At 34.3% G+C, this 13,995-nt stretch overlaps 1 protein-coding gene across 4 annotated transcripts in view; it reads left to right on the top strand.

Annotated features, from left to right (window-relative positions):
• Nucleotides 1-13,995, top strand: part of trappc11 (trafficking protein particle complex subunit 11) — a 973,608-nt gene that overhangs the window by 142,719 nt on the left and 816,894 nt on the right. For all 4 annotated transcript variants that reach the window (XM_051928428.1, XM_051928426.1, XM_051928427.1 and 1 more), the window contains exons 26-29: nt 5,843-5,954; nt 7,086-7,177; nt 8,883-9,016; nt 11,471-11,638. In XM_051928428.1, the coding sequence (XP_051784388.1) occupies nt 5,843-5,954; nt 7,086-7,177; nt 8,883-9,016; nt 11,471-11,638 (506 nt within the window). The remainder of the gene's footprint in view (nt 1-5,842; nt 5,955-7,085; nt 7,178-8,882; nt 9,017-11,470; nt 11,639-13,995) is intronic.

Raw genomic sequence — 13,995 nt, 5'->3', positions numbered from 1 at the left:
AAATGCAAGAGGTTGTGGAAAATTTTTTATTAGAGTGCATCTCCCTTCAGTGTTAAGATACCCTTGCCAGATGCTAGGTACACAAGGTTTGATGCATTGTGCAGGACCCTTCTCACCCTCCTCATGGATTTGTTTATTCTTTTACCGTCTGGAAAAGATACTACGGCATCAGAGCCATATCTGTCAGGTAATGTGATAGATTTTTCCCCCAGGCTGTAATACTCCTTAACACAATATGGCCCATCATGATCTTCCACCTATCCATCTTCAATCATGATTTATGATCTATGCTCAAGTCATTTTATCTATCATGTCAAAAGATCAGTCACCACGTTGATCTGTGGAACTTACCGTTTAATGGGCCTTTGTCCAATCGTGGCAGTTAATTCTATTGACATATTTAAATAGTGTGTACCATGGTTTTTCCTTTTGGTATACACTGCCTTGTCTTATTTGCACTATGTGTACACTGTGAGCCCTGAGCTTCATTATTTCATGACATTTGTACGGGGTTGAGATGACAACATTAACTTTAATGCTGAATGTTCATATTAAAAATTATTATACAAAAATTAGTATACAATTAAAATTAGTATACAGAAAATAAAGTTTAAGTAAAATAAAACCAAGTTAGTGTAAGTATAAGTACATTTCAGAATTCTTTAAAAAGTTTTGGTTCCTTATATCTACTCCTATTAATTGTATCAACAAAAACATTTATTTATATAGCACATTTAAATACAACAATGTAAATCAAAGTGCATTACAAGATGACAAAGAAAAAGTTACAAAAATATTAAGGCAATAATATTAAAGAATAAGTAACAACAAAACAAGGTAAGGAAAAAACAAAAAAAAATCCAGTTAGGCTGAAAAAAAAAAAAAGTCTACAAGGGATCCAAACCCCCCCCCCCCGCTCCCACTGGGCATTCTACCTAACATAAATGTTCCTAAATCAGTCCTCTTTGTTTAAATGCTTCACAAGATAGGATTCTGATGAAGTTGGTCTCGTGGACAGATGAGACATCCACCTTCATTCCATCATCTCAGGGGGCTACATGGTGCCTTGATCAGGTGGTGGTGGTATAGGCCGCCATCACAGAAGAACCAGAAAAGACAGCAAAGAATAGTGGGGATTAGTACAGATTGTAGATCCTTGAAGAATATGATAATTCTATACCCATACAATCAATTAGGAATACAGCTGAAATGTAACTATGAAAAGGCCAAATTAAAATAATGGGTTTTTAGCAGTTTTTTAAAAATGTTCCACAGTGTTAGCCTTGCGAATTTCTATAGGTAAGGTATTCCAGATCAGATTTTAGGTGCATAACAGCAAAAGGCCACCTCACCATTTCTTTTAAGTCTGGCTCCATTTTTAGATCTAAGGTTATGACTTGGGGTATAGGGGGGCAGACATTCCAAAATATAGGATGGAGCAAGACTATTTAAGGCTTTATAAACAATTAGTAATATTTTAAAGTCAATTCTGAATAACACAGTGCTAAAACTGGTGAGATGTGCTCAAATTTTCTTTTTCTAGTTAAGATTTTGGCTGCTGCTTTCTGTACTAATTGTACCTGATTGAGATCTTTCTTAGGTAGTCCTGTTAGGTGTGCATTACAGTAATCTAGTCGATTAAAATCAAAAGTGTGAATTAATTTCTCTGCATCGTTTGCTATATACCTTAAGTGAAAAAATGCAGTCCTCGTAATCTGGTTAATATCTGATTCAAAGATTAGATCAGTATCAGTGATTACCTCCACCTTGATTTTTAAACCTAAGGGATCAAGTTTATTTCTAATTCCCTCGCTATATCCATGTATCTCTATCTATGTTTGCCAATCACTAAGATTTTTCCTTTTCCCTTACTTAGTTTGAGAAAGTTGCTACTCGTCCGTTTGGAAATACTGCTGATACATTGGATTGGAGAACCAAGAGCAATTCAGTGTCATCAGGCACTATAGATAAATAAAGCTATGTGTCATCTGCATAGCTGTGGTAGCTCACCTTGTGCTTTGAGATAATCTAACCTAATAGAAGCATGTAGATTGAAAAAAGCAGCAGACCCAGAATAGATCCTTGTGGTACAACATATACAATATTGTGTACCTCCAAAGTACATTAAAACTAACTAGAATTTTCTACCTGTTAAGAAAGACTGAAACCAATTCAAGACACTGCCAGAGAGGCCCACCCATTTTCTAAGGTGATTTATAAGAATGCTGTGGTCTATAGTATCAAATGCTGCACTCAAATCTAAGTGACATCTGTCCACATTCACCCACAAATCATTTACAGTGGACCCTTGACTTACAAACTCAATTCGTTCGCGAGGGCTGGTTGTAACTCAAGTTGGTTGTAAGTCAAGACTATTTTTCCCCATAAGAAATAATGGAAATACCCATAATGCATTCCGAACCTCCCACAGCAACACTTACTTAACCTTTTCAGAATAAAAAAGGGTTGTATAATGTGCATAATTTACTAAAACACCAATAATTTTTCTAATGTGCTGACCAAAAAGTTATAAAAAGTGCCTAGCCTACCAGAAACAACAATTTCATACTGTACTTACCATTTAATTTGACATTTTTGGGTTATAGGAAGGGAGGAGGAGGAGAATGAAATGGAAGGTGGTTATTGTTTGGAAGGAGCCTCCTTATACAAATCTTTTCTTTGTAAAATTGTCGAGATGGTAGATTTCGACATGCTGTACATATTAGCAAGATCAGTCACACGAACACCACTCTCATATTTCCGCACAATTTCCTTCTTCGTTTCGATTGTGATCGCTTTCTTTACCTTCGTTACCTTCTCTTCCTTCCTTAGCAATTATCGAAATAAATTATATAAATCACTGCACTGACCGAAATTACATCCACAAACACATGTATCTGGGCTCCGACTGACGCTTACGAACGCTCTCAACTGTTTGTTTACAGTCGCACAAGCGGATACACGTGACCGCATTCGGGTCGTAACGCAAGACGTTGGTCGTAAATCAAAACAAAAATTTTGGTCGTAAATCAAGTTGTTCGCATGTCAGGCCGGTTGTATATCAAGGGTCGACTGTACTACATTAACCAGCACCATTTCTGTACTATGGTTTGTTTTGTTCTAAAACCTGACTGAAACTTATCAAGAATAGAATGCTTATTCAAGTAATCATTAAGCTGCTTAATAACTGTCAGTGGAGACAAGATTATTTTTCTTGAGCAGATATTTAAGAATACAGTCTTTAGACAGTTAGGGAGGAGCCATGTATCTAATAATGAGTACACTATGTCAAGTACACCATCAATAAGGACATTGGAGGCTTCTTTGGAAAAGCCTGTTTGTACTGTGTCAAGGATGCAGATGGAGGTTTCCAGTTGAAAAATTACATTACATAATTCGGGTTGATCTATTCCAGTGAAAGAATTTAACTTACTTATAAGGGCATGCTGGTTTCAATTGGATTAATTTTGGGGGGATGTAATATGTCATTTCTAATATCATTTATTTTGTGTTTAAAAACATATAGCAAAAGCCTCACAGGTTTCACTAGTAGTTTTTAGGAGTCCTTCCGTTGAGTAAGCTAGGTTTAAAAGATGATTAGTAGTTGAAAATAAAACTCTTGGATTACTAGCATTATCATTTAGATTTTTAGAGAAATAAGACTACCTCTCAGGGTGGACTATGTTGCTATATTTGGTTATTTTTGCCTTCAGTATTTCATAATGGACTATCATTTTACTTTTTCTCCATTTACGCTCAACTCTACAGCATGTTCTCTTTAAATCATTAGACACTCTTTGGGTCTTCCAAGGTAAAAGGTATCCTTGCAATTCTGATATACCTTAAATGTGCTGATTTTTATAGTTGTACTTACTGTAATTATTCATATATTTACTTTTTTCTTTTTGCATGATGTGCACCTGTAAAGCATAAAGTGTTAATGGCTATTACACTATTGTTTTAAAAATGCACATGAAACCTGTAGCTTTCAAACAAATGTGACATTTGAAAAGCAGGACTCTCTGCAGTGGTTGATTTCTGAATATTCTGTCTAGCAGTCCAACAATTTCCACCTTTCCAGTAAAAAATTTGTCAGTTACATTTTGCCTGTCTTCTGAGTCGTGTTGTTTTTGTAGCAATTTCTATGTAAAAACCTGATTGCACATAATTTGTTGGTTCATAATACATTCGTAATTAATACATTGGATGATGTGGAGATAGTGAATCAGGAAGTGCAACAGATTAGCAAGGACAATGAAAAGACCGCTTTGAAGAGGATGAAGAATGGGAAGGCTGAAGGTGTTTAGGAGAGATGACAGTGGAGTTTTTAACCAGATTGTTTAATGCAATCTTGGAAAGTGAGAGGATGCCTAAGGAGTAGAATAGTGCACGATACCGATTTTTAAGAATAAGGGGGATATGCAGAGCTGTAGTAAATACAGAGGGATAAAATTGATGAGCCACAGCATGAAGTTATGGAAAAGAACACTGTAAGCAAGGTTAAGAAGGAAGGTGATGATTAGTGAGCAGCAGTATGGTTTCATGCTGGGAAAGAGCACTACAGATGCAATGTTTCCTCTGAGGGTGTTGATGGAGAAGTATAGAGAAGGACAGAAGGAGTTGTATTGTGTCTTTGCAGACTTAGAGAAAGCATATGACAGCGTGCCAAGAAAGGAGTTGTGGTATTGTATGAGGAAGTCGGGAGTGGCAGAGAAGTATGTAAGAGTGGTACAGGATATGTACGAGGAAGTGTGATAGTGGTGAGGTCTGCAGTAGGAGTGATGGATGCATTCAAGGTAGAGCTGGGATTACCCTCTCTTATTTACAATGGTAATGGACAGGTTGAAAGATGAGATTTAGACAGGAGTCCTCGTGCACTATGATGTTTGCAAATGTCATTGTGATCTGTAGAGAGAATAGGGGTGGAGAAGAGTGTCAGGAGTGATTTGTAACAGACTGGTATCAGGAAGAGTGAAAGGAGTGGTCTACAAGATGGTATTGAGACCAGCTATGTTATATGGGTTGAAGATGGTGGCACTGACTAAAAAACAGGAGACATAGCTGGAGGTGGCAGAGTTAAAGATGTTAAGATTTGCATTGGGTGTTACAAGTATGGACAGGATTAGAAATGAGTACATCAGAGGGTCAGCTCAGGTTGGACGGTTGGGAGACAAAGTCAGAAAAGCAAGATTGTGTTGGTTTGGACATGTGCAGAGGTGAGATGCTGGGCATATTTGGAGAAGAATGTTAAGGATTGAGCTACCAGGTAAGAGCTAAGAAGTAATTATAAGCCTTGCTCCTTATGGAGTGTACTCTTCATTTTAAACAAATGCCTGTCTATAAACAAGCGTTTATTGAAAGGTGTTGGTACTTTTTAAAGAAAAATTATGTTCAGAATGTTTAGCTTTCACATCCCCTACTGTTAATACAGCTAAAGAAGTGCTCTGTAGCATCAGCTAGGTTTAGATAAAGTAATATTTGGTATAAAAAACTTCATGTGTTAATTCATGCCTTTGAACCTTCAGTCTTATTAATGTCTATTTTATGAAGCAATCTTTACTTATCCTTTTAGAAAGAAATTAAGGATAATATTGTTGAAAACAGGAAATTAGTACTTTCACTTTGAACATACTATAAATCAGTTTGCATGTCTTCTATTTTGTAATAAGTTTTAATTTTTAGTTTACTAATGTTATCATATATTTTTCTATTGCTGTTCAGTTGCCCCATCACTGTATGAAATGAGCTTGAAATAATGTTAAAATTGATCATTTCCTTTTACTTCAATATAAATTGGTTGAATGTGTTCATAATAATGTTAAATGTCATTCCATCTTTGCAGTTGTTTTACAGACAGGGGAAAGTGCCAGTGAATGTTTCTGTGTAAAATGTCCATCAGTTACCAGTAACACTAGTGGAGTAACAACTGGCCGTTACACTATTTCTTGGAAAAGGTATGTTCAGAGGAAGGATATATTCTATTGCTGACATGTTTATATGAATAAAAGTAAGTTAACATTACATAAGGCAGTAGTGTTAAGTCTTTTACATAAAGTAGAAAAGATATTGGCAGGGCTGTGGGAACAAGTGTCTTATCTGAGAAGAAATAACACTTACTAAACTTGTTTTGGTGACACTAGGCGTGGCAATTTAATTCTTGGGTATTTCCCTAAGATAGATGACAGAGTAACAACACAACACTGCTGTCTCTGTGTCAGGAGATTAAACCTAAATCCTAGCTCAGGAACAGTTTGTGTGAACTTTGAAAATTTTTATCATGTATGTGTAGGTTTTTCACGGAGTACCCCACTGTGTTTTAATTGTTAGTTTAATTGGCAGCTGTAACTGGGTCTCATAACAAGCAAGTATATGCGCAGGGGTGTGTCCTTGGTAGACTTGCTGGCTCATGCATTGTGCCTGGTGCTGCCAGAATAGATTGTTGTTCACCATAGCAGTGCATTTAGTTAAGCTTATTTAAAAATATGAATGAATTCATCAAGCACTAAATAAATATATGTAAATTTGGTATAAGACTGGAATTGGCCTAACACTAAAGTAAATGTTTTGTATAATTCTCTCTGGAAATGTTGGGTTTACATGCACAGCTATAGAACATACTTACAGTTACTGTTTGGGATAAGATTATAAACTTGGAAAAATTTTCAGTCTCTTGTTGAGCTGTTAACCTTATTGTTGACCATCCATTTTTAAACCTACTTAATCCAGATCAAGGTCACAGGGGAAACAGCTTCATTTAGCAGCATCAGATGCATGGTGGGAACTAACCCCAGATATGATGCTTTGCCACTACAAGAAATTGCCATGAACACATACTGAGTAGCTCATAGAGTTTCCAATTAATTTAACAGACACATATTTGTGAGTACCTAAAGAAAACCCCTCCAGATATGTCCTGAACATGTAAACTCAGGATTTAAACTAAGGACACTGGAAAGGTAAAGCAGAAGCACTAAGCTAAAATACCTTTAACAATTACATTTTTATGCATTTATTAAAAGATCAAATTATTTTATACTGATCATATTTTTTTGAAATTGACGTAATCTTTTTTTTCCCCCCTTTAGAGAGTCGAATAATGAAAAGCTTCCAGTTGTTTGCACTTCAGTAACTCTACCATGTATAACAGTGGAAGCAATTCCATTATATGTTCATGCAGGTAAAGCATTCGTTTAGTAATATTGTTTAGTTATATACAATTTATTTTTTACTTTTGTCATAATTTAATCAGTTATAGTTTTTTTAACATGCTGCATACTAAAAAGTTAACTTTAAAATGTATAGGCAAGCTTGGATACAACTTGTGAATGTATTAATGATTTCTCTTTGGCAAGAAATTGAAAAACATCCTCTTGCTCCAACAGTTTTATACAATTTAAACCCATTTATAAATTAGCTGTCACACAAAAGATCAGTGACACAGTGGTAAAATTTAGATCTCGGTACTGTGGCAGAATCAAAACTAAGCCTTACTCTTTTATGGAGTATATTTATATACTAATATAATTTAAATTCAATTGAATAATCTAAGTACAGTTGAAAATGAAATTTAAAAAATAACTGTTGGAAAAGTATCCCAGGTAGCCTTAAGGCAAAAAGTGTCTATTTTGAAGAACCTATATTATAAAACAGTTGTGTTATTTCATAGTTTTGATGTCTTTACTATTGTAAAATATAGACGATAATAAAAAGAAAAGAAACCCATTCTATAAGCAAATGTGTCTAACATTTTGACAAGTCCTATACTCAGTACAATGAAATTTTTACTTTCATATCTCTGAAAGATTAGTGAACGTAGTAAAATACTATCAATAGACCAAAAAAAGGCAATAGATACAAACAACATTGAGGTGATTGCAGTATGTAAACCATATATCTAGTTTGGTCTCATTACTCCAGAGTTTAGATTTGTTTTGGCAATTCTAAAACATTTATTGTCATCCAGCTATTTTCTTGTAATATTGTGTCTGTGTTTTAAATTGTTTTGTTACATAAGTCTGTGGTGTTTTAATCTGTGCTGATAGGCAGATAGCAGTATGACAGAATTATGTAATAAAAAGCAAAATTCCTCTTTCAAAAGACAACAGATATCCAAATATATTTTTATTTGTGGTGCCAGAGAGTTGGTGTTGGTGTTGCAAGTATGAATTTAACCATACTCTGTACATGGGACAATAATACTACTATTGCTACTAATGCTAAAACATTAATCATACTGTTATGATTGATAGTTATTGAAATATTAAATTGCACAATGTGAACCTTACAATGTTATCCAAATTTTTCCACTTTTGACCTAATTGACTGTAGAACATTCCCTAGTATTCTTTAAAATTTGAAACAAACTTGTTGTTATTCAGCACAATGGTTTCTGTTTTTCTAATGGTGGGGTAATCAAGTAAATAACTAAAAATCTAAGAATCCTGTAGATCACTGAGTGTTTATCAATAACTGTGTCCTCTTGAAAAGATTTCTGCTTCACTTTTAATGTGATTTTGGATAGATGGCTGAAATTGTTTACTAAGGATTTCACTAGTAAGCGCTGTTCATTCAGATTGACGAAAAGAGCGTAATGTTTGCTTTTTAATTCAGTCATACATACTAGATCATTCACTATGCACACTAAACAGATTTCAAAAACGAGTCCATGTTCTGTTCAACACTACTATTATTATTAAATACCAATATCGATAAGGCATTGATCTAAATATGTAAAGAATCATAAAATCTGAAATAGTTGGAATGCTTTGTTACTGAAATGCATTTATAACTAATCAACTGATCCATGTATTTTCTTAACTGCTTAAACCAACATAAGTCACTGAGGGACATAATTAACATATTCATTTCGCTGTATTTTGAAGATTTGCCATCCTTTGGTCGAGTGCGGGAATCCCTGCCTGTAAAGTATCTTATCCAGAATCGAACCAGCCAAGTGCAGGATGTGGAGATGTCTGTAGAGCCTAGTGATGCTTTCATGTTTTCTGGTCTAAAGCAGGTACAATTCATAATAAGTGCTTCTGTTTTAGAATATTTTTCCTGCTCCAGTTTTTTATGTATTATCTGTCCTAAGTTTATCTATAGTATGTCTATGGGTAACATTAACAAGAGTTCTTGTATCAGTGTATTTCTGCATACCACTGATTGCTTCAATCCTTCACACATTGGAGAAGTGTTGGCGAAAATGATCTTGATCAGAAAAAAATTTCAAAAATATTTATTCAATAATAACTACTTAAAATACTTGTCATAAATGTTAGTCATCACACCATAATATTGCATGTAGTATGATTGCATTTATACAGTGGAATGAATTGCGTTGTTGTTTTAAACATCATAACTAATATTTAAAAAAAAAAAACAAAAGTGGGAGGTGAATGTACTGCTATGTATCATTGAGACTGAAGGAATAGAATATTTACCATGTTTTGATCAGAGAATCCAGGTTTGGGCTGTTACTTGAACCAATAATAAAGATTTGAATGCTTCATATATGTGGATCCACACATATGTCCCTCTATATACTACATTACAGTAGCAATGAGACTGTTAGCATGCTGTTTTGATAATAATTTATCAAAATGAAAATACAGTTTCATGGCAGATAAATTAGTTTTTTTGCTTTTTTTAAATTCAGCTGTATTGTCCTCTGCATCATCTGCCCCTATTGCACTGTCCATTTCCTCTTTTCTATTAGCATTATTTTATTTATACAGTACTAGCATTATTCCTTGTAAGCCAAAAGATTTTTTTTAAAAAGGGTTCAATTATAAATTGTTCTAAGTGTTCCTATAATGAAGTGCAGTCATTTTTAGACATAAATCTGAATAATTTGAAACTGTGTTCTTTACAGTCCATTGCTGTCTTGTCTTTGAAACTGATTTTGTGAAAACAGCAAATCACACCTTTCTTTAAATGTGTCTGATGATGTCACTTCCATCCATCCATCCATGTTCCAACCCGCTGAATCCGAACACAGGGTCACGGGGGTCTGCTGGAGCCAATCCCAGCCAACACAGGGCACAAGGCAGGAAACCAATCCCAGGCAGGGTGCCAACCCACCGCAGGACACACACAAACACACCCACACACCAAGTACACACTAGGGCCAATTTAGAATCGCCAATCCACCTAACCTGCATGTCTTTGGACTGTGGGAGGAAACCGGAGCGCCCGGAGGAAACCCACGCAGACACGGGGAGAACATGCAAACTCCACGCAGGGTGGACCCGGGAAGCGAACCCGGGTCTCCTAACTGCGAGGCAGCAGTGCTACCACTGTGCCACCGTGCCGCCTGATATCACTTCCCCTATTCATATTTCCATGTAATAGGCAAACAGGGTTTAAAACTTCATTTTAAACCATAAAAGTACAATACAAATATTACCCATAGCATTAACTTTTTTTTTTATATACAGTATATAATTTTCGTATGGTAATGAATAATACTCACCTGCCACATGACTCTTTTTTTCACATGTGTCCTACTTCATTTGATTAGGTTCTAGACGAAAGGCAGTATTGTTTACAAACACAGATGTAGGTTTTTTTTTTTTTTGGGTTTCTTGGTTGTTTTTTTTGTTTTGTTTTCTGTGATGAAGCTGGAGAAGTCAGTGTGATGTTCCTATTATCATCACATGAGATGCAGAAATTATTTATTTTTACGTGAAAAGCAGCTTAGTACACCTGGCTGCTAGAATACTAACCATTTTTTTCTGTCTGGATAGTTAAACTGAATAATTAATTCAGGTCCAGAATTCATTACTTAATTATTGACATTCATATACAGTATCATAGATTACACAATTATGTTGATAAACTCTATCTAAAGTAAAGACAAGTTTAAGAAGTAATACTCCTGCCTTGAACTGTCAGGAGAATGTCTAAGTCATAAAACTATTTTCACATGCTACTTACAAAACAACTATGTTCTGTGTTCAAGTTCGGTATATTTCAAGTTCTTTCATTGTCATGTTTTACATTAGTTTTTGTGAAAAGTTGTATTGTTAAGTAAAGAATTATTTTAAGTAAAAAAAAAAAATAAAATAATAATAATGCACTTGTTAATGTAGGGACTACTCTGCATTGGTACATACGTGAAAGCAAAAGCCTTAAAACTTAATGAATACATTCAGATGGGGCCAGCAAAGTTTTTGATTTCAGAAAACACGCCATCTGTGTGAAAATATAAGTTCGTCTTGAAATATGACCGAACTTACCCTTTAATGCCCAAATAATTTAATATTGCTTCAGCATTTTATGCGTATCTTGAGTAAAGAAATTTAATCCAGTAGAAACCTTTTGTTTTTCTTCTTCTTCTTCATGGTTTCATCATACGTTGGATGAACTGAATGTATCTATTCTTTTTGCACACTAGATTGTGTATTATTTTAATGTGTAGCTTTCTAAGAGTAAGGTACAATTGTGACTTTTTTTTCTACTGTTTCTACAGGTTCGCATGCGTATCCTGCCCGGCAATGAACAAGAAATGCTATACAACTTTTACCCTCTAATGGCTGGCTATCAGGTCCTTCCATCGCTTAACATTAATCTTTTGCGTTTTCCAGGAGTTAGTAGTCAACTCCTGAGACGCTTCTTGCCAACACGTATATTTATCAAGGTAAATTTGTATAATATCCTTGCATTTTAAAATTGCTATTGTTGACTTTTAACTATGGTTCCTAAATTAACCTAGTTTAAATTTAAAAAATATAATACATTTATATTCTTTCAATCAATTTAGATTTGATTACAAATCACTATAGCTTTTAAAATTGGTAAAATTGCAAACTAATATACAGGGGTGAGCAAAAGTAGATTTACAGTTATTTGTATGGAAAAAGACATGCAGGTTATGATTATTACAATAGCTTTATTAACTGTGAAAAATGTCACAATGGCACAGTGCACTTGAGTACAATCTCGTAAGTGCTCATATTTCCTGCCTCGTGTACACACAACTGTAAACTTACTTTTTACCACCCCTGAATAATATTTGTGTGTGTGAGTGAGAAGGCATAGAAGAGAATGAAATCTATTACAGCCTTAGAAGATAATTAAATATTACATGTGTCAGAAGAGGACATAAAATTGATGTTTTTAAATAGCATTTTACAATATTGTGTACATAAAAATGGGCACAAATAGGCTTGTGATGGCTAAAATAGAGTCATAGACACCAGATTTCAACGCATGTAAAAAGTGAATCAATGATACACTATTGTTAGTTGTAAAGGGTCTAATGCTTATTGTAGTTCATATTTCTTAAAAATACAGTTCATAGTGGAGTGTTAAAATCTGTGTTGATGTATTCCAGCACACTTACAATCAGCTGAGCTGTCAGTGAATTCCTGGCCATTCACCCAATGCTTTTTAGCACTTCCATAATTTGTGTTCACCATCAGAAACAAATAAACTCTCACAAGGTAATCTTGAAACAGTAACTTAGTTAGTATCTGAGCTTGCGCAGAAAAATTCCTTTGCCTTTTAAGATCAACAATTCAGAAAATTTGTCAGTGCTTTTTAATGGGAGTTTTTAAAGTTTTGACAAATTGGTACAAAACTCTCTATTTTAGATATCTCAACATAAAATAAACTTATCCAACAAATTTTCTTGAAGAATAGGAGTACCAAATATCAATAAAAACAGTCCACCAGGGAGTGGAGTTGTTATAAGTGAATAATAGGCAGAGAGAGTTGATAATGACAAGAGAGAGTTGATAATGACAGTAAGTGCTTTTGCTTTTAAAGCAAATGCAGCTAAAATTTATCAGAAATCTTTTAAAAGAAAGAAGTGCTGCACATAAACCAAAATCCAAATAAAAAAATGTAAAGGTGACATAAATTGTAAAACTTTGTATTTCAACAATAGAGAGAGGATTTTAATTTAGATGAATGTTTATATTTATCAGGTACATTATATATTTCTGATTGTACAACAACAGTTTGTGTGTTCTTAAATATGATGCATTCAATAGTTGTCATCTTATCCATATTGGTTTTATCAGGAATTTTCAGTTAAAGTTCATTGGATTACACTTGTACATACAGTATGTAAATATATACACACGTTAAGATCCCTGTCCTAAAATGGTTGTTTGGTAAGATAGAATATCACAAGTACAGGTCACTTAGAATTTGACTTTTCAGATATCCATACATATGTACAGTTTTTTTTTTTTTTCATGCCAAATGGTCAGGAGGCTTTGGAAAGTAGTGTATTCTACCACCGAGTATCCTTGTATACTTGTCTAAGTACACCACAAAAGGAAAACTTAAACAAGAATCAAGTTTTGTTATCTGAAGCTCTACATTAAAATTGATGAATTAATTTAATTTTTTTAATTACATTTTTTTTAATTTCCCATATAATGATTATTACCTAAATATTTTTGTATTTTGAATTCTGTTGGCCTTTAAAATATTGCTTTATGTGACTAATGCACACTGCTTGGTCAAAATAAAATCACCACCAGGATTTAAATAAGCAAATAGGTAAGAGCCTTCCATTGGATATGTACTCCGTGATTAAAATATTTCAGCTGGCAACAAGTTATTTAACCCTAACTGACTGCAATGAGCAGCTTCTCATTTCTTTAACAACCATGTCAGGAGACATTTCTTGTGGTTATAGAAAAGACTTAAAAAGTCTACTCTGTTTCAGAAGAGTTGAATTATTGGCCTGCATCAAGCAAAAAAAACAACTAAGGAGGTTGCTGAAACTATTAAAATTGGGTTAAGAACTATCCAGCGCATTATTAAAACCTGGAAGGATAGTGGTGAACCATCATCTTTGAGGAAGAAATGTGGTCAGGGAAAAAAAATCTTGAATGATCATGATCAGAGATCACTTAAACATTTGGTGAAATCAAATAGTAAAAAATCACATGCACAATGACAAGAGATCTCAAGGTATTGGGACTAAACAGCTGTGTGGCCTTAAGAAAATCACTTATCAGTGAGGCTAATCAGTGAAAA

This window comes from Erpetoichthys calabaricus, chromosome 5 (assembly GCF_900747795.2).
Source record: "Erpetoichthys calabaricus chromosome 5, fErpCal1.3, whole genome shotgun sequence".
NCBI classification, from domain to species: Eukaryota; Metazoa; Chordata; class Cladistia; order Polypteriformes; family Polypteridae; genus Erpetoichthys; species Erpetoichthys calabaricus.
Note: the sequence above shows the minus strand (reverse complement) of the source record. Positions and strands in the feature narration are given on the sequence as shown.